The sequence below is a fragment of the Anoplolepis gracilipes genome, chromosome 6 (genome assembly GCF_047496725.1).
Source record: "Anoplolepis gracilipes chromosome 6, ASM4749672v1, whole genome shotgun sequence".
Classification (NCBI taxonomy): domain Eukaryota; kingdom Metazoa; phylum Arthropoda; class Insecta; order Hymenoptera; family Formicidae; genus Anoplolepis; species Anoplolepis gracilipes.
In genome coordinates, this window is record NC_132975.1 from 14,805,796 (window position 1) to 14,831,358 (window position 25,563).

The window sequence follows — 25,563 nt, forward strand, 5'->3', positions numbered from 1 at the left end:
GTAGATAGATTTCTAGATGTCCCGATTAAAATTTATCGCTACTTTTTGTATCTGTTAAAATATTGTTTGTCACGTATAGAATTTATAGCAGCGATATTCTAGCAATACTTCTAGAAAATTTACATTCCATTGCCAAATATTAATCACAAATATAATTGTCCTTGACAATAGGCCCTAAAGATAGGCATCGCAGACAAATTTTCAGTCTAAATTACACTAATAGTACAGATGTAAATTCTGTCTCTGTCATTTAAATTGATTAGGTGCAAAATATATGCAGTATCACAATATTTACTAATAATTTATCTGTTTCAGTTAATTTTATACATCTATAAAATTTTTGTTCAACTTGCAAGATCATTTTTTTGAGTGATCAATAAGACAGATTGTGTAAAAAAATTCTGTATTCAATTCAATTGTAACGTTATTACTCACGAGTCGTAGATAATATGTAAATTGTAAATAATTGCGACGAACGGTCTTTTTGCTTCTACCACAATAGCTGTGTCTCTTGCCACGACTATTCGAATATTCAGGAAGTCAATTTATCACATGCATATAAATGAACGAGCGTCTCGCTCGTAAAAAATAAAACAAATAGTTTTGGAAAAATGTTAAATGGTAATATTAAATTACTAAAGTTCCACTTTGGTTTTTTAAGATATACTTACATGCTTGATGTTACGTGTAAACAAAGTAATAAAAGAGTCAATTTTATTGCTACGAGCAATACGTGTCTATCATCGATTTAACTAAACGGTTTTACCTGACAAATAAAAAGTAGTATAATAGATAATAGCACAGTTTTTTGCCATTCTGACATTTAACGAAGTTTAATGTCTTTGAGTACATGTCACGTTGAATATGTTTACATATATTACGATACGACCGTGACTTTTTAATTTCCGGCGACTTTCTTTACACAAGTTTTTTCGCAAATTAATCAATAAACACATGTCATTAATTTCTATATCACACACGCACTGATCTAAAATATTTGTCAGAATGTTTTTATGATAGCTGTTAATGTCAGGTTAGTTTGTCATTATTTTAAATGATATTGCTTAACCGTATGACGCGCACACATACACACACGCACACACACACACACACGCACATTTCAGCGCTATAAGTATGTACATTATTTATATATACATAAAATATTCCGAAGCCTCAAAAAGTACTATCTCCGCGCAATTGCGTCTTTAACATCTTCGCAAGAAGGGTAAAATACGATCTCCTTCGTATTTTACGAGCGATGCTTTATATGCCATGGCATATGCATATGTGTATAGGCGTATATCTTCGTGAGAGAGAGAGAGAGAGAGAGAGAGAGAGAGAGAGAGAGAGAGAGAAAGAGAAAGAGGGACAGACACAATGGTTGCATTTTTCATTTCTCGAAGGATGAAAATGGCACGAAACAGGCTTCTTTAAGTCCGCCGTCTAGTCTCGTCTATTTTCTCGCCACTCGCTCGAATCCATTTATATCGATGGGCCTATCGCGTGTATCGGAAGGGCCTTCGGCCGATGATGTGATCGATGCAGGACGTCTGATGCCTTACTGGGCGTGCATTCGAGCAAAGTGAGCGAGCGCAGGGAGAACCTTGTGCTCTCCGCTTCTCGCATCCCTCTCGCCTCCTCGTACGGTTAATGGCCACGTCGTCGAGAGCATTATCGAGTGACCTTCCTTCGCTTCCTCCTCGGTCTTCGGCTCTTCGCGCGACGTTCTATGTTCAGGCTTCACCGTATAAATAAACGATATACACGTTCACAAAGTCGTAAAAGCGAAAAACTCAAACACGTCGCTGTTCGATAAGTCAAGATAGTACGAGAGACTGAAAACGACAATTAAAAACGAGCTAGTATCGCGCAAAATTGTCACGTAAGAGTATATAACGTACGCTCAAAATAATATTTTGCTAATGTATGTAGATAGATTTCTAGATGTCTCAGTTAAAATTCATCGCTACTTTTTCTATCTGTTGGAATATTGTTTGTCACGTATAGAATTTATAGCAGCGATATTCTAGCAATACCGCTAGAAAATTTAGATCCCAGTGCCAAATATTAATCACAAATATAATTGTCCTTGACAATAGGCCGTAAAGATAGGCATCGCAGAAAAATTTTCAGTCTAAATTACACTAATAGTACAGATATAAATTCTCTGTCTCTGTCATTTAAATTAATTAAGTGTAAAATATATGCGGTATTTGCTAATAATTTATCTGTTTCAGTTAATTTTTTACACCTAGAAAATTTTTGTTCAAGTTGCAAGATCATTTTTTGGAGTGTAGATAAGAAATTGAGTATAAATAAAACTTTTATGCATATTACGCATATTTTATTCTAAATATTTTAATGAGATATTATAAAGTTTTGTCAATTTTCTGTTCTCTATCCTCTATTGCAATAAACTCATCAGACAGATATATCCAACATTCATTTTTATCCTGTTAAGTTTTCACAATTTTAAATAAGATACAATTTCCTTTGTCTCTAATAAAGCGTTGAATAACAAAAAAGGTGTTTTTAACTTTGTTGAATGATAGTTTTTTATTTTATTTTTTTTTTACGTACTACACCTATAAGTGTATAATTTTACATGTTTCACTCGCGGATAAATATTTGCATATTTACTTATTTAGCATTTTTCTTATTTAGAGCTTCGAGACATGTTTGCGATATGCTAAACTGTTTCTTACTTTGTGTATATAAGAATATATCTACATGTATATAGAGTTGTAAATAGAGTTGTAAATATACAAAAATATTTCCCCGCAAAAAAAATCATTAATAATATTTATATATTTTCTACTGTGAAACAATCTATACAAACGATGCAGTTGACACATTTTTAAGCGTAAAGAATAGTAACGCTCATTTCAATATTATCTGCACGAATGCATTTTTAAATCGTATTAAACGATTTTGATGTAATGCGTAATGAAATATCGAATTGCGCGCGCTAATCGGATGATCGTGTTCCATCCACTACTTTTATAATTACTTTTCTTTCTTTTTAATTCGTCGTTAAATGCGTTCTTCCTTCCCAATGATAACAACAACAATATGCAATTAATATCACGTAACGGGAATCGTATTACACATCGACGCTTGTATTTAATATTACGGTACTTTATAATAATCTTCTCTGCGGCTTTTATATATGCATTCCGCACACGACATACACGACATACACGACATACACGACATATATAGGTATACGTATTTCGCTAGAATTTGCCGAATCGAGTTGAGTAAATATGTAGGAAATAGCATCCCACACACAAATTGTGTTCCGATACGATTGTTGTACGACACATATAAGCTTAGGTGCAGCGATACGATATTGTCCCTCAAATATGTATAGATATCCGTATTTTCGCGTGAATATATACATATATCGTATCAATCCGGTCGGATGGTTTTAACGGAAATTTCTTTATAGCTCGAAATGTCACACGAGAGTGAGAAAAGCACACTATTGGTTGCTCGGTTAGATTTTTAATTAATATCATCACATTTACATTATCACGAACATCAATTTGATTATCATCGTTGGGCGGCGATTATTTCGAATTTATCGCCACGAAAAGCTGAAACCCGATTCATATCCTGCTCTATTTACATAATATTTATTTAATATTAAAATATTATATTTTCACCCTTTCATGCGATTAATATCATTATCGTTTTTGCGATGAGAGGAAAAAGTGCTGCTATTTTATTATCTTATGTTTTAAACGATATAATTACCGTTTTTAATTACCGGGAGCGATCAATGCGTTAATTATTATCGCGGCGATTATTTTATGTGAGAGAGAAACGATGTTTCTTTTCGCAGCGTTTATATTTTATTAACGGCAAAACATTTTAATTAACGCTAACGTTTATTCAACAACCTGTGTGTAATTCGGGCAATTTGCTCAATGTAATCTGCGTAATTGTTTTTGACTTAGGAGCGTGCAAAAAGATTAATTTCATAAAGAGCCACTTATATATTCGTCAAGTATTAACGACACTGTCGTGTCCTTTGCAGCATCCGTTCGGGCGATGAACGAGAAACATCTTCTCTTCGAAATAATACGATATAACTGCTATGGGACTAGTTATTGGAATGGGAGCTAATGCATAGAAACGCCTGTATCTTGTCGCTTAAATGCTGAAGGGCTTCAACTTGGTAATTGTCATTCAAAAGATCTCGTCACGCGGTGCGGTTAGTTATATACGTTGAGACCATGACTAGCTTTTGTAGTATATTGTTATAGAGTACTCTGGACACACACACACACACACACACACACACACACATTGTCGCGGTCATAGATTCTACGACCAATTCGCAGCTGACCTTCCTTGCTTTATAAGAGGCCGTAATTTGCGTGCGAAAGGTTTTCAACCCTCGAGCGTAAATATCGCGGGTGTTTACGGAATTGTATAAATTATAGATTCAATAATTTTTTCAATATCAGTCATCCAATTTAAAAACTCTTGGAAAAAAACAAAGCCCGAGACGGATGAAAAAAATAAGATTGATTTATCTCTTACATTTGTACTTTTTCAAGAGATATTCTCTTGATTTTGTAAAAAAAAAAAAAAAAAAAACTTTCCGTAATCTTCCCGAATAACTTAGAATAAATATCGACTTGGATAAAACGACCGCTGTTTTTCTATTGGCATTCGTTGAAAAGCGCATCCGTTACGGATGCTCTAGACATTTTGTAAATAAACTGCGCAATACTTTTAGCAAACACGCGACAAGATGGTGAAGCGTTATGACGATACCAAGAGAGGATTCTGACGTAACGATACAGCCGTCAGTGACACTGCTCGTCAAAGGCTCGGGATAAGCATGACAGCGCGCACCAATCGCGATCCATTTTTGTATGTCCATGGAATGGTGAAGCATCAATGACGAAACCATTAAGACGCCGAGCAAAGGGTGATATCGGGCGCGAAAATAACTCATCTCGCTATATCTTTTCGAGTAATTTAACAGCGCGTCTAATTTAATTTACATGCTTACGCATTCGCGGACTTAGCCGAGGCGAAGGGAGATCGATACCGATGGACCGCGGACATAGGCTGGAATGATTTGTTGGCTAACTGCCATCATCGTAAATTCTATTTTCACAGAGATACACGCGGGGCCGAATACATGGCGCGGCCGCGAGTCTTAACCGTGAGATTTGCACGCTGGACTTGCCGTGCGGAAACAAAGTGAAAAGGGAATTTGCATTCCTCGTGGAATTTCTCGCTAAAAGAATATTTTTTTTTCGCAAATAGCATGCCAGCTGACTCGACTTACTGTTACTCTGACTTACAGTTTCGCACAAAGAAGCATGTATGTACACGTGAAACGTTCGCGGAGATAGAAATGTCACAGATAGGATGAAAATATATCGCGATATAAATGTTGTTTGAAATAATATTAAAATTTTAAATACGTGTGTGCAACGAACGGAGCAACATAATTTGGATTTATGAAATTTCTGAAATGCACCTGTAACTCAAAGCAAACGAAATGGAAAATCATCTAATTTAATATATTAAAAATACACAACGGGCAGTTCGTGTCTCTCTATACTTTTCCCTCTGATAATACAGTAAAGGGAGAAAGATGGACATAATAATTTAAATTTTAAACGCTTCAACAATCAAACGCAGAATTGCATTTTATCGTTCACCATGTATTCGCAATTAATCAGAGAAGTTCAACGGCTGATAATTTAATAACGATTGAATGAAGGAAATTTTAGGGCTTCATGAGGGCGAATGCGCGAACAAACTCGATGCGTATCGCGTCTGTCGAACGATCTTATTCGAAAATTGCATGTCGTACGATCGTCATACAGGATACAGGATGTTGATATGTCGGTTAGAGATAGATTCGTATGTTGGAAAGCTGTGGACGATCGTATTAATGCGTAGGAAATTTGGCCAGGCGCCAAATAACACGTGGAGAGTCACAATTCCTCGTGTTTTCGGTACTCGTTGAATTCAAAACCACCAGACGAAAACGCGAATAGAATACGTAATAACTGTGACAAGAAATATATGAAAAATTCACTGCATTTTAAGCTGCAACTCATTTAAATGACAAAAAATATGTTTTTTGTGAATGTTGTATTTATTTCCTTTTACAAAATCATCAAATGATTTGTTTCAATATTTTCTTACACTCTCTTTGAATTATATTTATACATTACTTTACTGATACAATGTATCATATTACATTATATTATTTATGTTATTTATTATATATTGCATTATAATACTTGTGCACTAAACATGTTTCACTTATATTTTGATCGCTCTCACAATAGCAGATTTGATTTGATAGCAAAGCAAATGGATCGCGTTTCAAATCTTTTTTCCGTTAGTTTTTTTAAGTTGTAGAAAAACCAACTACCAACGATCGATTAATCTTATGTTGTCTACAAGCTCGATAAGCCTCGACCATTAACTCGTTGGCTGATAGACGTCAAGAAACGATCGGTCTCCCACCGATCGACGAGCTATCAATCGCGTTCGTGACCTTCGCGGTAGATCGCACAGAATGGTTTCACATCGAAGACTTACGATTAGTTTCGTTCAGCGGGAAAGCGTACTTTTACCACCTGCTGATCTTAATAGAATGGAAATTGAATCGATTTGTCCCGACGTAGTATAGCCGCGAGAGGGTTGAGGTAAATGGAAATAGTCGCGGGGGCGTAAAATTGGACGCGAAAATATCGGTTCGGTTTCGTAACTCGGGTAAAAATTAGGACGGACCGCATATTGAATTCGAAAGAAGTGTCGGACTTGAAGTCGGTTCGTGTCTCTCTCAAAATAAATCGGCGAGACCACGAACACGACGCTTACGTAATGCGTTTGCTCTTTTTCCGTATATATAGACTGCATATATCGCTCTACATTTATCATTCCAGCTTAGCGTCATTAGATGCTTCACGTCCGTCGTGAAGCTGTTTTTTCATTTGTTCTCTCTATTTAGATGTAGTTTGAATAAAAATAAAAATATATTTTATATACAAAAAAAGTTGCAAATGCGAGCAATAATTATTTAGCAGATTTCTCTCCTTCTCTCGTTTATAATATTTTCTTTTCCTCTTTCTTTTTTTTTTTTTTTTTTTTTTGTCAGTAATCTTTTCATTAATATTTATAATTTATATAATCTATAATACTTATGTATAATATACACTTCATTTTCTTTTAGGGAGAAAGAATAAAAAATATTTTTTTTACATACTTTACCAACAATCTCTAACACACGTAAAATTGTTCTTAAACGTAAAATTATTTTAAAAACATAATAATTATAATATTTTCTTCGTGTCAAGTCTTTGAATGTATTCGTTTCTGTTATTTCAGGCCTGTGGTTCGAAGGTGGTTCTAACGTACTTCATTTTTGCAACCTGCCAATAACGCCAATCATGGAGATACAGACTGAGGTTAGTAAGTCGATATCTGTAAAATGTCTTGTATTTGTGACATTTTATTGTTATTGTTAAGTGTAATTTTACAAATGATAAAACTTGAGCTTCCCGTGCATGTATGTACACACCTTTATTTCCGTTTTTGCCTGCATAGAAATATATTTACAAATTATTCGCGCAAACAAGAGTGAATTGCATTTTATCGATCCTTATCAAAATGCGAATAACTTTCAATTTGTATATCGAAAGAATACAATCTTTTTTCAAAAGAATACAAAACGAGAGGTTCTCATTTCAATACAATATCACATGAGAGACACTTGAGATTTGCATGAAATAACAGAGAGCATTTTTTATATATAGAAAAACATAAAGAGATAAACTCAACATTGATTATATACATTTGTACTGTATAGTATGTTATATAATAATTACATATTATTAACAATTATATTTGTGTTAATATATAATAAAGTAAAAAAATAATAAATCAAAATAAAAAATAAATGAAATAAAAAATTAAATCTGATTGTTATATATAATAATTACAAGATTTTTTATATATTTTATTATATATATATATATTATATATAATTTACATGTATATATAATATAAATCATTTTTTATTATATTATTTTAAATATATTTTATTTTTTCTTATCTTATCATATGGGGCTTATAATATACCAACACGATTGATATAGTTGCGCATTCAATATGCATAGATAAAGAAGGAAAATAATACATAAGTATTTTTCTCTTTCCTTATGGTCAAATATATGCATACAGTCAACGTTGAATCTCTTTATATCAATGGTCTTTCTAGGCAGTGTTTATTTATCAAAACTTGTATTGTAACTTTTATTCTTTTTGTGTAATGTATAATTGAGCTATCATTTAACAATGATGTTTATCTCTTTATGTTTTTCTACATATATAAAAAATTCTCTCTATTATTTCATGCAAATCTCAAGTGCCTCTCATGTGATATTGTATTAAAATGAGAACCTCTTGTTTTGTATTCTTTCGATACAAGTTGGAACTTATTCGCATTTTGATAAGGATCGATAAAAATGCAACTCACTCTTGTTCGCGCGAATAATTTGTAAATATATTTCTATGCAGATAAAAGTGTGTGAGAGATACATTTTACCATGTAGAATACAAAAATTAATTCAGAAATTTTAAGAATTGTAATGAGAAATGGAAAAAGAAGTAATGAAAATTGTCAATTAACATATGATTACAAATCAACACATTTATTTCGATAAATAAACAATTTGCTGTATAAATCAGTGATCCTTTATTTTCGTATTGTTTTATAAATAAAGCAAATTTGGTATTATTTGCGATCCTTTGTGGCATTCTGCTTTTAATTCGTTCAATATTTGTGAAAACTGCAATGTATTAACACAAAAGTTTGAAATACGCAATATTAGAGTGCACGTGACAACATTTAAAATTATACGATTTACAGAAATGATAAAAGAAGATATTTTTCTAATATTTCGAGGTTTTTTATTGGATGATATTGAAATTTACAATAAAAGTAATAACGTAGTAAAACGAAAAATTTACTACAATTTTTTGAGAGTTTGATACATATTTCTAGAATTAAATTCTCGATAATTACAATACCATTCGGGAAGAAAATTCTTTGTAAACATAAATTAATCTAAAAATCTTACAAGTGTTTAGAAAATTATAGATTGCTTCAAGCTTGCATGAATCTTTTTTCTTATTAATATTCCACTAGTCCAACGATATAATAAAGCTGGAAATAATGTATTATGTCGTCGTATCAAATCGGCTTTCATTGGACGGTCGATTAACCGATATTTGTACCCCCTCTCGTTCTTTTATCATTCAACGGGGTGAAATCCTTTCGCGAACCCTCGAATCGATGGTACTCATCAATCAGCGACTCAACAATGTGAGATCTTGTAAACGACAAGAAAGGGGAATTGCGAAGATAGATCTGACGTTTCCTTGAACGATAACGGAAGTCGTATTATCGGCTGCGTCAAACTGTCGCTGTGCTCATATCATGTCTTTTTTTGCAAAGATCCTCCTCGACCACGTAAATATTTATTTATGCCAACTATCGCTTCTTATGCAAATTACATATTGATGCAAAGATCGGTATAACACTCAAGGATCGTTCGCAAAAAGTGGTACGACTAGATCGTGAATTGCTGTGACATACATTAATGATAGCATTTTAAAATTGCACAGACCGCGTAGAAAATAACCATTGTATCACTCATTACACAGGAACAACACTTGTCCATGTTTTTACAATTTGTTTTTTCTAGATTGTAAGATATGACACGGTCGTCTGGTAATATTTCTTCCTCTTCACTCTCTGACGTTGTACATACATATGTATACAGGGTGTCCGGGAAATCGCCCGCAGTACTTCGGGAGGTAATTTGGGAGCAAAAAAGAAACAAAAAAAGCTATATAAACATAGGTCCGGAAATAAATCGTTTCCGAATTATAGCCACTTTTATGTTAAAAATATCATAATTTATTTTCACAATGCTGTAACATAAATAACTTTATTCGGACTTTTTTGGCGTAACCCAAGATGCACCATGAAGAGGCATAGTCCGAGAATTTAATTTGTTAGTTTTTAATTTTCGTACTCTTCTCTCAGTTCATGTTTTTCATTTTCTTACTCTTACTGTAAACTTTTGACTATTTTGTAAACTATTTGGAATGTGTAGTGTGAGTTCATGTTTTAGTTATTTATGTTACAGCGTTGTGAAATAAATGAAATAAATTAAGATTACAATTATGAAAAATAAATTACGATATTTTTAACATAAAAGTGGCTATAACTCGGAAACGACTTATTTCCGGACTTATGTTTATATAGCTCCCCAAGTACTACGGGCGATTTCCCGGACACCCTGTATAAATCGGAAAGAATTTAAAAACGGAAATTATTTCAAAATCTTTACTTTTTAGAAAATATAAAAAATACTTGTATCTATATACGAGATATCACTATCAAGTGTGAAAGAGACCTTTATCGTCTTTTAACAAAGAATTCATTTTGATATAATATACACAGTTTAATATTATGTGTATTATTAAAAAATAGTTTTTATTTTTTTCTGAAAAGGTTATATTTACATATTAATTGCTCTCTAAATAAATTTGAAATTTTTCGTGATGATTGTGAAAAATTTTCTAAATTGTTGAAAAAATTAAGTGCAATGAATTTAGTTATGGTTTAGAGTAATTTTTTTTAATTAATTGAATTGATATTATTCAGTTTGATATTTTTATAATTAGTTACACTACTTGTTTCGAGTACTTTATATAATTTATTGCATTGCAATATTGTTTATCATTTATTATATAGAAACAGTTTGCCTTGAAGCATATATCAAACTCTAAATTGAAATTTTATGTATTTACAAAATGGGCAACACTAATGAAAAACGATAAATCAGTAGTTACATGTGTACTATTTCATGTGTGTTTGTTGATGCAACAATACATCATATTTTTTTTTATTAAAAATTTTTAAAAATATTTAATATAGAATTTATTTGTTTTATTATATTTTTATTTATTCTAGATACGCATATTTTAAATTTTGAAAGTAAAATCTAAAATATTTTATACATCATACATATTAATTTAAATTACATATTTTACATCACGCGTTAAATTTTATATTACATCACATATTACTATACAAAATGCATTAAAATTGCATCTAAAAGGTAATCACACCGTGAAAATAAATGAGCACTTAATTTCACGAGTAACAAATATTAAATAATTTTTTAATTACTCACCTCGTAATTTCGTCCGAGGTCTTTCTGAGTTTTTGCCTCTTCTCTTGTTCATCCTTCGTTGCATCTTCATGGCATTCATACAATACTTGTGAAAGCACTTTTAATTACGCTCGCGCTCGCAATAATCAACAAAATATGATTGCACGACACTTTGCACGGCACTCCTAACTTAATCACACGTACAACACTGTTTCACACGAACTGTTTCGCGTATTTTTCGTTTGCGTTATTTTTCGAAATAATTCTAACATTCCTTATAACTATTTTTTATAATTGTAATTATTATTAATTATCGAGCACAATTAATTAACTTTTGCGGTCAATGACACGAGAAATCGTATCGTGCGGTGATGACTATTTCATTGAAATAATAAAGAGACATGTGATATATTGATTGATTATTAATAACATGTCCATTTAACGTAGAGAATGGATTATCCTTGCGATATTGAATATCGATTTTGTCTTTTCTATCTGTTTATCGCGTTTAATTAACTATTAACTCGATTCGCAGTATCTCGCGATATTGTGATAAAGACTAATGTTATTTACGTATTTTTTAATTATTAACAAAACGTCCCAAAACTATATCACTGATAGAATTTGAATTAAGCAATATCGCAACGTGTTTAATTAATAAAACCACGCGTTCTTAATAAAATTTTAATTTTTATCAACAATGTATCGTAAAAAAAAACATTGAAAAATCACCATTTGTCAAAGTGCGTATATTTCGCGAGATTTATTTGATTGAAATCTGTCACACAAGTTTAACCATATTTTCAAATATTTAATTCTTATTTATTTTTTATTTTAAATTGCATGTTGATTCGCTTATAACGCGAAATAAAGTTTCTCTAAAAAATGCAAGCATATTATTTATACTATTATTAACTGAAATAGCCGCGGTGAGTAGCGCGTAAATTTGGCTGCGTGATTTTCGAGTGAATCGATAATTTTTTCATCACAATATAATAAAATACGCGTTGCATAAAATTCGCAAATGCAAAGTGGATAATATTTTACTGATTATTGGGCACGTCAGTGTAATTAATCATTGTTTTTGCAAAAATATCACGTAAGTGTCATGTGAATGTCATGAAAGAGCAGCGAAGGATGAATAAAAAAGGATGCGAAAACTAGAAATCCGACGACGGTACAGGATAAGTAATTGAGGAATTATTCAACATTTATTACTCGTGAAATTAATTGCTTATACATTTTCATCCACATTTGAAATTATTGCGTAATGCATATGTAAACTATTTTAGTTTATGTTGGAAACTTGAAACATCTATAAATAATAATATAATATAATATTATATTATAACATTTCTATATAGATATGTATGTGTAAAATAGCTCAGCATTATGACATTTTTATAAAATTTATAATAGTAAAATATGTAGATCAAAATTAGATTTTTGAAAAATTTGAAAACATTTTTATTTTAATAATTATGCAATTCACATACATATTAAAATACTTATTTGATAAATGAATAAAAACTTTGATTGCGCGTGATAATTACTTTTTTAAATAATGATTATTTTAAACATTCTCTCTTCTTTACGTTTATTTATACATTACGAGCACGCTGAGAGCAATAATCAATTTCAAGACATTAGTATAACATACAGTTGTAGTACATATACATATACTTTACTGTCTGTTTTACCTATAAATGTAGATAGCGTTGACATAAGATAAGAGCGTGATCTTTATATAGAACACATGTCTCCAAGTACGTGCTACAACGGTGATAAGTAGTTTGCTATTTGTTAAATGTATTGTACTCGTAAAAAGTTCTCGTGTACACACACACACACACACACACACACATTCTAAAGTTAGAGGCAATTAGTTCAGTTAATATTTGTTATTTATCTTAAAACGTAAAAAAGATATGTGATAAAAGTTATACTTTTACTAAACGTTAAATATGAATGTCTAATTATTTTTTAATTATATAATGCTTAAAATTTAATTTGCTTAAATATACGAGACAATGATATCAATATCATCAGATACATTTTTCGCATTAAATATGTATGTGCGATGAGAAGGTATAAGAGAACAGGTTTAAAATCGTTTTTGCAATTCGCAATTGTTTATTCAATGTTCATTTAATTAAAGCTCGAAATGAATTGACTCTATTTAACGTAAAAAATATGCGGTGAAAATGTGGGTTAAAGCTTTAAAAAAAACTCTCTGATTGCCTCGGGATTGAGTTAGCAAGGCAGCTGAGCCAGTGTTAAAATAGAGAAGCCTGTTCCATAATTCAACGTCGAAATCTTGTTACTTTCGATTTTGATCTCACCCAATTTTATTTTCGTTTTGCTTTGGTTATTGTATTTTTTTCGTTCACTTATACTATGCGTACATGTAGCACACTTATAGTCATAAAATGTTCAAACAATAAAATATCTATCTTTTTTTTTTTTTTTTTTTCACGTAATAAGATATTTCAGTAAAACGTGACAACACGCGACAAAATGAAGTGAATTCTTTGAAAAACCAACAATGACACTGTAGTTTACAGACTTTTCGATAAACGCGTTTATAATTGCTGCAAGAGTATTTTTGTGCTCAATTATTTTATTTTGTATCAATTTTAAAGCAAACGGCGCTTTTTACATCGCACGAATATTTTGTTTCACTCAGGTGGTGTATTGTTACTGCCGTGAAGTATTGCATAGTGACGTAGATGTATACGTACGCTTTTTTGACGCGGCGTGAAATTTCAGCAAAATGTAAATTCATGAATCTTCTGGCAATCGGACGCGTTTAATTGAATGTAAATTGACGGGTCACTATTTACCAGGTCGTTTGATTTAGGAGGAGTCGTGTCACATTTGCGAGATATGGGGAACGTCGATTTTTCGCGAATAATCATCGATATTTGTCGCTCGTGTTTGTCGAGCGCGGTTTGGGAATGGTTTACGAAATGGTTACAAATGGTATGTAATCAAATATAGCGGTAAGAGAAAAATTACACCAAAAACATTCATCCTCATCGAATATTTTGCATTTTGTTTCCATTTAATTAATATCTTTATGGTAAACTGCGTTTGGTTTTGGATTAAAAATTTTAATTGTTATACAAAGTACGTTTTCTTTAAAATCAATATTGTATTAATAACTTTATTAATTATTTCAATTATACAATGTTGATTGGCGTTTATTAAAAGACACTTTGCAAAATTGTAATATATGATGTGATTAAGCTTATTACAAAAAATTGCTTCATTTTTATCTTTTGATGCTTTTGAATGCTCTCTATACATATAGGTTTCCATTATTCATTTCTATTACTTATTTAAGATCCTACAGTTACAGTTAGATGAAATAAGTTATACGTTGCGTAAATAAGCAGCACCTTTTGTTCGTTTAGATGTGCCATGTAATCCGAATATGGCGACACATGGCATAACTGTATGAACTAATTAATTAATGAATAAGTGAAGTGCTGTGTTGGCTGAGTAATAAATGTATGCACAAAGCCGATAACGTCTGTCAGCTGGGCACTGCATGCTTTATTTATGACGTTATGACGTTACGAAGAGTGTCAATAATATACATTTTATGTCGATTGCATTTTAAGATATCGCTTATGTTAATATATAACTGCACATATGTATATACTTCATGCATATAATATATTTATTAATTGTACATACAATATAAATTTAATATACAATTTGTATTTTTTATTTTATTTTAGTATGAAAGAAGGAGAATTAAGGTGATATATTTTATTTGAATAAAATTTTTTATCATTCTAATCAATTTTTCAATATTGTAAAAAGTTGTGTGAAAAATGCTTTTAAAAAGATTCACATTTTTAGATGTGTGTTTCTTCCGTCACAATTAATGTAATGACGCGCATTCAGGAATAATTAATGTCGGGAATTCGACGTGACAATAATTCGTGCGACAAACTTTTATGTCCATCTGGACTCCGAGAACCGAACGTTTCTTCGTCTAGTGCATAAATAGCTCTGTCGTAAAATGCCTCGCCTCGTTATTTCATATCTCTGCTGCTTCGACCGGATGCAATAACATTCATTTCTATGCAATAAAGTTATCAGAGGCCGTGTCGAGCTTCAATGAAACGATTTTCTCGATAATACGTTGAAATTCATCGCCAACGGCGACGATTTATATCCGTCCATCTCTGCGAAGTTTCGCAGCAATCACGCGTTGCGTGACAAAATTGAAGCGACGATGACCTTTACGAATATAATTGGCAAATTCGTGATATTATAACGAATATCGTGACAGAGGGCTGATGCAATCGGACGCGAATAAAGAGCAAATATATAGAGAATATAATAAAATGTGATAACAGATCAAAGGAACACAGCAGAAATTTCACAATTGGTTTTATAATCTCCGTCGTAAAATATCTTTTCTATAGAATTATATCTTTTACAATCAAGACAATTCCAATACATTTATTTTTTATTTAATACAGAAATTTTATCTGACACTTGAGAAATTATTTTTAAATTATTCAATAAGGTATACATTTTACACCTTAATTATACCTATAGTCATACAATAAAGTATAATTTATATAAAATGTAATTAATTACTTTTACATCTTTTTTAAGTGTTACCTGTTTAATTAAAGTAAAATGTTAACGTAAGGCTCTAGATTTCTCTGTGCTTTTGTTGTAGATCGTGACGCATGTTAAGTAGCCTTGGAATAAGTAAAGTTATGCGGTAACGTGTAACAGCCATTTATTACTTACTTTACTTTTGCCACTATAACTCATTAATATTCTACGCATCGTTTGCGAACAGATGGCGGGAAACACGACGGTGGGTAGCACACTATTTGATGAGGAACTTCGTCGGATTCTACTGGAACGCGAGCAAGAATGCATGAAGCTGAAATATGCGAATACGACGCTGCCTCCGGGTAAGGTATTTTTTTTTTATTTTTAAAAAAATTACAATAAAGTCCCGTGATACACCAAGCGAATTGCAAGAACCGCGAATTTGCGCACGTGTCTGCATTGTATGTAAATTTAATGAGGGCACCCCTCATTTAATTCGAGTTGCTACTCGATCGATTAATTGTGATTGCACGCTAATGTATCTGATTTTCGTCTAGAAATTAGACGTTTCGTCACGTTAATACAAGTAGAAAGATGAAAATATTAACGTTGCATACGCGTGCATGTGCACGCGATGCATGCGTCCAACGTATAAGCGCAGGCTATATCCCGCGCGATAATTAACGGCTATATTATACATTATATCAGAAATAACATGCGCTGTGTAATTAATTAAAAGTGAATGTTACTGAAATACGCGCTGGACAATACACAAATACAATAGCAAACGAGAGACGCTACTCTTCACAGCATTGTCTTTTAAATATGGTTTTCGCAAATATTAGGCGGATAATAATACAATCTTTAGAAATATCGTAAGTCTAAGAAAAAGAAGAGGAAAAAAAAAAAATAAAATTACACACATTTATACAGTTCTCGTCGCTAGTTTCTTCACTTGTTCTTCTTCGACCTAATCGCTGCGCTGTCCTTCTTTGCACAAACGGACGATCCAAACAAGAGATTCTTCAATTTTCGTAGAACATATAGCACGATACAAAGCGCTGTAACAATCACAGCAAGTATAAAGGCGTAAACGTCCAGTAAGTGCCGTTGCCACCAATAGAGCTTAATGGCCGGTGATTGAAGCACGTTTCCGTATTTTGCGACGTATTCCACCCAAAATATGGATGTGTTTAAGGCGGTCACCGGTCGATCGAGGAACAGCTTTGACAGTTTCTGTGCATTCTCGCTAAAACAGGAGCAAGAAGGAGGGAGACATTTATTATTAAATATATCGATACAGCAAAATCTACTAATAAAAAGTAATTCCGAGAAAAAAAAAATAAACTCGAGCGTGTAGGGTAAACTAAGGTATGATGATCATACGGAAAAGATGGCCATAGGCTGTAATTTTTTTCAATAATCGCTATATAGTGCGCTTTTTTAGTCATTATCAAAGATAATCGATATTTACAGTAGTTTGTGCGCATACGTTATTCGAAATAACGATATTGTCAATCTTATATCATCGTTTTACTTTTGACTATCTGCAAAGTTTTTCATTTGTCCACTAAAAACGTTGAATAAATTACAGTTAAGCTATCGTAATCGACGTTAGACATATTATAAAGATATATAAATTGTTATATGACCTATAATTTTTATTTTCGTTTTCACTATTTTTTTTGTAAATATTATGGTCATCTTTTCCTTAAAAGTTGGATAAGATGGCCAATGCTTATGTCGTACTATTTTGATAATATAAAATTTCTATGAAATATTTTCCTTTTAATTTCAATAATATTACGTAATTTAAGCTTCAGTAAAAGATAATATGCCAAACATTATTAAAAAATAACAAAAATAAAAGTATGTTTTTTTTGTATTTTAAAAAACTATGACCGTCTTACCCGAGTTTACCCTATTCGTACAATGTTTGTTGGTCGCATTATGAAAATTTCCATTCGACGCGAGATTTTGCATCTTTCAATCTTAAAAAAATATACGATGCATTTTTCGTATAAATTTTTCATTTTTCTTTCTTCTTATCCTGCCGAGTTTGAAGCGTTTGTCCTTCGATTTTTATGCGCAAGACGTGTTTCATATGGATTCATGCAGATGGAACGAACATGGAATTTTAAAGCACATACCGATTGACTAGAATTGACTCGCGATATGCATTGGAGGGTTCAGCAAGATTTGGTCACAATAGAGAGTGCACGCTCTATTTGTTCCACATTATACGCAATTGGTCACGGATCGATATGCACGAGCTAATAAGATTTGAACCAGTGAATCTCGGACTTTTGTCCTTTCGACGTGTAACTGCTAGTTGCACAATTTTAGCACTTTAACTCTAAATACAGTTCTTTTACTCAAATAAAATTATTTTATTTAAAAAAAAAATAAATATAATAATAAATACATAAAAATGAAAAATTAAAAGCTATAAAAAATATATTGTATAAATTTAATTATATACATATATATATATATATGTATATATATATATATATATATATATATATATATATATATATATATATTAATACATTATTATAATATGATAATTACTTGAAAATAATGCTTTGTGCAACTTTTGAAATATCAATTATCTGTAGCTAACGAAATTTTAACTCCCTGTGTTTGCGGTCTCCATACAATCAATGTTATGATTTCATTAATTTCGATTGAACGTTCATAATACTTTGAGTACTTACCGATAGAAGGGATCCTTCAAAATTTTATTTAATGCGGAAGTTAATTTCTCCTCGGTAACGTCATTTATTGACTGGAGTGAGATAGCCACCTTCTTGTTGACGTAATTTTGAATATTAATGTGCTGATCGCCGAATAGAGGGATACCTATCATAGGAACTCCGCAATAGATCGCTTCTTGCGTTCCCATGCCACCGCCGTGCGTAATGAAAGCGCGTATGTTTTTGTGTTCTGCAAAATTCATATATTAATTTTTTCTTTTTTATACATTATCGCGATTGGATGCATCCAACAAATTCACAGCGCGTAAAATTAATGACGCCAATTTTAATTTTGTTATTAAAAGTTTTAATTTCAAAGCTGAGAGTATCTTTCCGTACATCATTAAATAAAGAATCGACTTTTTCAAATTTCTATTTGCCGAAAAATATAATTTTCCTTTTTCTTAAATATACTAATTAACTCAATTAAAAGGAAAATATTTTCCTTTTAATTGAGAATAGTATTAAACGGATTTTAGATAGTTAAAATTTTGCATTCTCTCTCTCTCTCTCTCTCTCTCTCTCTCTCTTTCTGTGTTTGAAACTTCTACATTATATATATATATATATATATATATATATATATATATATATATACATATACCAGAAATTACAAATTATAAAAGTTTTCACGATAAAATTTGATCGGAAAACAACATTTTTTAGTGAGATTACTCAATTTCTATGCAAATGCTATTATAGTGTGCAAAAAACCGTGGACTTTTATCGACAATAATGATTCTAAGATTATTAAGAAACAAAAGTCTATTATTACGTATGACTGACTGACAATAGTTACGCACTCAGAACGGAGATTTGCGGGAACCAAGATTGTGTCATGACATTTTCCGGTAATCCTGGCAACAAATCTTCTTTCTTCGCGACCTTCATCAGTACACGAACTGGCGCAATTTTTTTGAAAGACGTGTAGAACTGTTCGATCAGTTCTTTAGGGAAAGTCTCAATCCTCACCATGGAACCAAATGTAAAGTAAATGACGCCATCCTTGCTTTCGTCCAACCATTTTTGCACTTCCTACATATAAATTTTTTTAGAGCAAGTAGTTTATACCGATAGATCAACCTAATGTTATAAACATATATATTTTTTTAAATACATAACATCAAGAAATAAACAAATCTTTGCAGTGTTGCTTGCAAAAAGATACATTTGAAGAAAAGAATAGATACTGCATGAAATTTACGGTGAAACAATATAATATAATCATCTTTTTATATTTATCATAATTATTATGTGCATATTTATATACAATTATCGAAAGAAAAATATTTTAATACAAGACAGTTCATTCATTATCAATGCAGATCATATATAAATACGTATTATTATTAATAAAAGAATAATATTTCATTTTTAAAATATTTTATCTTTGAATATAAAATCCCATTTTCTTTCTCTTAATTTCGAATAATTTTACAGTATATTTAAACAATAAATTTCATATTCTCTCCGTCAAATAATTATTTTTTTTATAGTTAGTTTCTTTTATTCTTTGCTGGCTTTGAATGAAAAAAAAAGAATAGATATAGAAATTATATTTATTAACCTCAGCTCTCATTAGATGCGGGAAGAACTAACACTGCGTTATATGAATAATTTGCGGAAAAGGCAATTTTCATTTGAACATACCGGCGATGGTGGGTCGTCGTCCTTGAGATGCAAACCGCCGACCTCGATCACATTAGTGGTCATTGGCCTAATTCCATGTAACGAGTGATGGGAATTGACTAGATACAAAGATATGTCATAGTACAAATCCGTGATGAACGGCACGTCTATACCAAAGTACTTCTTTACGTATTCCAATTGCTCATTCGTGTAATAATGTATTTGCGCGGAGATGAAATTCGATAACAGAACGTTTAACAGTCGTTCCTTGAAATTCATATGTTGATCGTATGTCGAGAACAAGCCCGGGATGTAAGCGAGATTCAGCGGGTTGCCGGACATCTCGCTGAGCCAATCGTGAAAGGCACAAGCTACCGTGCCGACCATGGGAATTTTGAGATGACGGCCGAAGGCCAGGTAGCACGGTGCCACGAACAGCTGTGAATCGAAACACAATGCAATTTATCGATTGATTAATTATTCAAAACGTTTTATAATAATACTCGTGACATCGGAGCGCAAAATCACGCTATTATGAAGTAGTCATGATCATTGAGCAATGTAGTACACGATGTAGCACGGTGTGTTTGAGTTACATAATGTTAGTAAACGAGATATTGTATTTGTAAAGGAAAGAAACTATGTAGTATTATGACACGCTACTACACGTGATAATAAAAAAAATAGACATGACGCAAACAATGTTATAAAGTGGCAAAAACAAGGATAGCACCACATTACGTAATTATATATTGTACTTTGACACTGAAAAGAACTTAACATATAAAGATGCTGCATTTCAAGCGCGCGTTTATATTAATAAATATTTTCTGTTTTTTTACGAAATGTACACTATATCAAAAGTTCTTGTCGGATAGATATTCTTAACTCATAATTTTTGTTTGTAACATCAGGATTTATCAAATTGCTGCCTACAATCTGAATACAAAAATAGCTCAAATAATAGCTCGTTAAGTTTCTAAATACTGTGAATATGCGTTGAATAGGGCAAATTGAATGATGCAACAAGTATCATACAATTTGTGTCGAGATTCAACACACTCTCGTTTTATTATATTGAGCGCGGCAATTTTACGTGTCATTACATCTACTTCGTTATAGTTGCACATTTTCTGTTTTGTTTTATTCTTGAATCTCTTAAATAAATGCACAATCATATTTTACACGCAGAAAGTAAAACAATGCTATAAAGGAAACAAATAGACTTTTCATGTAAGAGTGATATTATTTTTGTCATTATAACTCTTGCAATTTATATATAATTAAATTAAACGATAATGTAAATTAACTAAGCATATAATGTCTGTTTTGTAATTTATTAGTGATAAGTATTTGTTATTTCAAGCGACACATACAATATTTATTATTTTAATGATAAAAATTTATTATTTTAATTTTAATATGACGCAACGTGCAGCGCGCTCATATTTGCACAGCATCACGGGTCATATTTCAACGTGTCTCCTGTTCTTCTTATACCAAAAAATTTTACTTTACATAATTTATAGTCAACTCATTGTTACGTAAATGTATTTATCAAAATTTCCATTCATGAGTTGTGTTTAGTTAGCAAACTCGTGAGGCGAAAAACCATTATATGACTGTAAAACGATGCGCAAAAAATGCATAGTCATAAGTTGAGTTTTGATAACAATACTGAGTTACGTTGCATTATTGTCAATTTCAATATTACCTAACTTGATACTTTGATATCCATTAGATATTGTAAGAAACTACTCGAATTAATGGCTTTATAATGGTCTTTAAATTATTAATATTATTACTATTGTTATCATTATCATTATGATTATTATTATTATTATAGAGATAATGGGACAGGATTTTCTCTATCGAGTAGACAGTAGTTTCTGTCGTTACATTAAAATGATGCAACTTTAATAAAATCTGACATAGCATTGTTTGTAGCTTATCGTGAATATTTAAAAATGAGTTAATAATTAATGAGAATTTTGCATATTACAGGATGTAGCGTGAGTCGGTTAATTAACATCTTGTTAAAATCTGTAATAATTTTGGTTTAATGAAGTAATATTTGCTTTTTGTTTAATTGCGTTTTATTTAACTTTATTAATTTTATATATATCTGGATTTGATCAAATATTCATTTAGTCAAGTCTTGATTAAATAAAATCTTAATTAAACAATTTCTTGATGATCTACTTTTTCGGGCTTTTTTTCTCTCTTTTTTTCATATAATTTGTACGTGATAAAAACTGCGTATGCTCGATTTGTTTGCTGTACGTATAAATAATCTTATCTTTTGGTAACTTATGAATTTTTTAAATTATAATTATCTTTTGTTCGCCGATTAATGTTTTATGCACAACTCTTTTCTGAAAATGTTTAATTACAAAAGATTATATAAAATATTTATAACACAAAGTACGATTATTTTTCCTATCGGTATATACATTAATCAATTTAATTGAAATTATAAAATACATTGTCACGAGGTACAAAAAAGTATCTTATTCTTTTAGTAAGTAGAAAGATTAATTGTTTATTAATAAAAATGTCGAGATACCAAATAAATAATGTTTGCGTTCTAAAAAAGTCAAGAAGGAAGCTCTTTTTGCGAATTAAGCTCTTGTCGCGCGAATTATTATTAAAGGGGCACCCGCAGATTTTTTTCTGTCGAAACTATTGTGTCACTTATTCTAAAATTTCTACACGGTATCAAATAACATTAAAACTATATTTCAGAATTTTTTCGTGGAAGAATGTCTCATAGTGTCGAAATAACGAGCAATCTCCGAAAGGCACTTCTAAAAAAAAGTTTGTTTGCGGTCACCGCTCTAGCTCCGAATAGGATTATTTGAAATTAACAAATCAAAGAAATTTAGTTAGTATATTAGTTTATCTAGTGCTTAATCGAAGCTTTTTTAAATATTCCAAAAACTCTCTATTTTATAGACATTGATGGAACGATTTTTTTGGGGTCAAAAAAATGATCGTTCGAATTTTGACTTTGAACCTCCGCCATTTTATGAAAAATATGAATTTTCAAAAATGCTTCGATTAAGCACTAAATAAACTAATATACTAACTATATTTCTTTGATTTGTTCATATCAGATAATCTTGCTCGGAGCTGGAGTGATCACCGCAAATAAACCTTTTTTTAGAAATGCCTCTCGGAGATTGCTCGTTACTTGAACACTATGGGACATTCTTCCACGAAAAAATTCTGAAATATAGTTTTAATGTTGTTTGATATTGTACAGAAATTTTAGAATAAGTGACACAATGATTTCGACAGAAAAAATTCCCCCAAAAAAGCTTTTATTTCTAACCCGCAACTGCGGGTGCCCGCTTAATGGGATTTTATTTCGCTCATTTAATGTCAAACAAGTTTCATTGAAAGAAATTTAAAGTTTAGTTACAAAAATATTAGAGTGTGTTAAGAAATATAAAACTACAAAGATTAAAATAATCTGACATTTGAAGAGAAATGCACAAGTTTTTGGAAAATTATCAGACAAGTTTTAATACAGATTTAATCGGTCGTAATATCATGTAAATGTAAATTAAACGCAATTCTTATTAGATATAGGCAAGAATGAATGACGTGTACATATTCATGAGCATCGTAATAATCATACCTCCGTAATAATGACGTCGTAAGGAGGATCCTGCGGAGGATTCTTGATCAGTTCCCGCAACTTTGGATGATTCAACAGCTGACAAGTTTGTGTTCCGGCCATATAAGCTAAGTGTGCCATGGAGAAAGAACCGAATCCGCTAATTTCTGATGCGGAAATATTATTCACAACAAGCGGGAGACTACCCGCTATACTAATATCAGTATAATTGGGTATCGGCTTCTTCAACGGGAAATGTGTAACCACGTCCACCTGATGACCGCGTTTCGCCAAGCCCTTCATCAATTCCTCTTGCATGACCCAGTGACTCTTGCCGTGTAACGGGAACACTCCGAGGATCCGGTAACCGTTAACGACTTGGTCGTAGATTAGGATTGCAAAAAAAACCAGTAGGAGCTTCATGCTGATTCGCTGGTCGCTGTAGTTCTGCTTAGGTTTACTACGGATTATATCCAATTTATTTGACGTGCATTATATAATCTCTGAGGCACGTAGTAAATTACTTATTATTAGTAGCGTTATAATGACAATCTACTATCTCTACAAAACATTAATCAAGATGATACATCACTTTTTTTATATTGACTTGCAATGATAAAACTTTAGATTAGGCTGCGTTCAAGAGATATTTAATATTCTTATCGAACATTTATGTATTTTAATCTGAGCGTTAAATATGTACACCGATAAAAAATTTTCACTTAATTATATGCGTTTTTTATTTTAAAAGATACAGTCGATTATCTTGAAATTACACCATTTTCGAAAAAGCTGTTTTATACAAAAAAAATAATTTAAGGATCACATGAAGGTCACCTTCAACTTTTTAAATGGAATTCCTGTTAAGAGAACGTTAGCTCCTATCAGTATTTAGAGGTGTTCGTTAATACATATTAAATGCACGATTTATATTTATAAAAATCAACGGTTCAGCACTCGATAATATTTACAACACATCATTCTCTAATTTTATATGTCTCGTGTATCATAAATTGCTTTATATGTTAAATACAAAATTGTTTGTCATGAAATGAAAATGATAGAAATTTCCAAATAGAATTTATTTTTATTAATTTTTGAGGGTAAATTTTTCTAAATCGTTAATATAAATAAATTAAAGACTCTTAAAACACAATAATATGGGCTTAAATTTCTCTGCGTGTCATACTTTTTTCCATCTTCAAAAATTTTTACATTATTGATTGTGGATAGCAGATATCGTACATGACACTAAATTATAATCAAATAAAAAAAACTGCCACTATCACTCACTGTTCAATAACACGATTGCTTATCAGATTCCACTGGTTGATACGAGAGGTAACCTAAAGTATTTCGATGTTATTCATTATCTGGCACATTGAAGAGAATATCTTTCATAACTACACTGTGAATCGTGAACGCTGATCTTGCTCCCACCAGAGGAAAGATAAATTACAAAAGATGAGTAGTGGTGGCAGAATCAGCCAATGGTCATACTTCATATATAACAGGTTTGATCTACAGTCGAAACTTATCTAAAAACTCTTTCACATATAACAGGTTCCGTTTCATTTCGCCTAACTTTTTTAATAATATAATTATTATTCGTCTCTAGTGTGTTTATTCGTTTTATATTACTATATTTGAATATAATTTCCAAAATTAAAAAAACCAAAAAAGTTAACAGAACAAATATTATATATAATATATACAGAAAGTAATATGCAAA

The 25,563-nt window shown here is 31.4% G+C and overlaps 2 protein-coding genes across 12 annotated transcripts in view; one reads left to right on the plus strand and one right to left on the minus strand.

The window, feature by feature from the left end:
• The window catches only part of Dh31-r (Diuretic hormone 31 Receptor), a 108,464-nt gene that overhangs the window by 5,039 nt on the left and 77,862 nt on the right, over positions 1-25,563 (plus strand). For all 11 annotated transcript variants that reach the window (XM_072893890.1, XM_072893889.1, XM_072893892.1 and 8 more), the window contains 2 exons: positions 7,375-7,454; positions 16,066-16,183. In XM_072893890.1, coding sequence (XP_072749991.1) covers positions 7,437-7,454; positions 16,066-16,183 — 136 coding nt within the window. In that variant the 5' untranslated portion in view covers positions 7,375-7,436. The remainder of the gene's footprint in view (positions 1-7,374; positions 7,455-16,065; positions 16,184-25,563) is intronic.
• LOC140666569 (UDP-glucosyltransferase 2) lies at positions 15,986-25,277 on the minus strand. The gene is made up of 6 exons (XM_072893884.1): positions 25,125-25,277; positions 23,853-24,291; positions 20,231-20,647; positions 19,384-19,615; positions 18,542-18,770; positions 15,986-17,070 (listed from the first exon to the last, which is right to left on the minus strand). The coding sequence occupies exons 2-6, from the start codon at positions 24,252-24,254 to the stop codon at positions 16,773-16,775; spliced, it is 1,578 nt and encodes a 525-aa protein (XP_072749985.1). The 5' UTR covers positions 24,255-24,291; positions 25,125-25,277; the 3' UTR covers positions 15,986-16,772.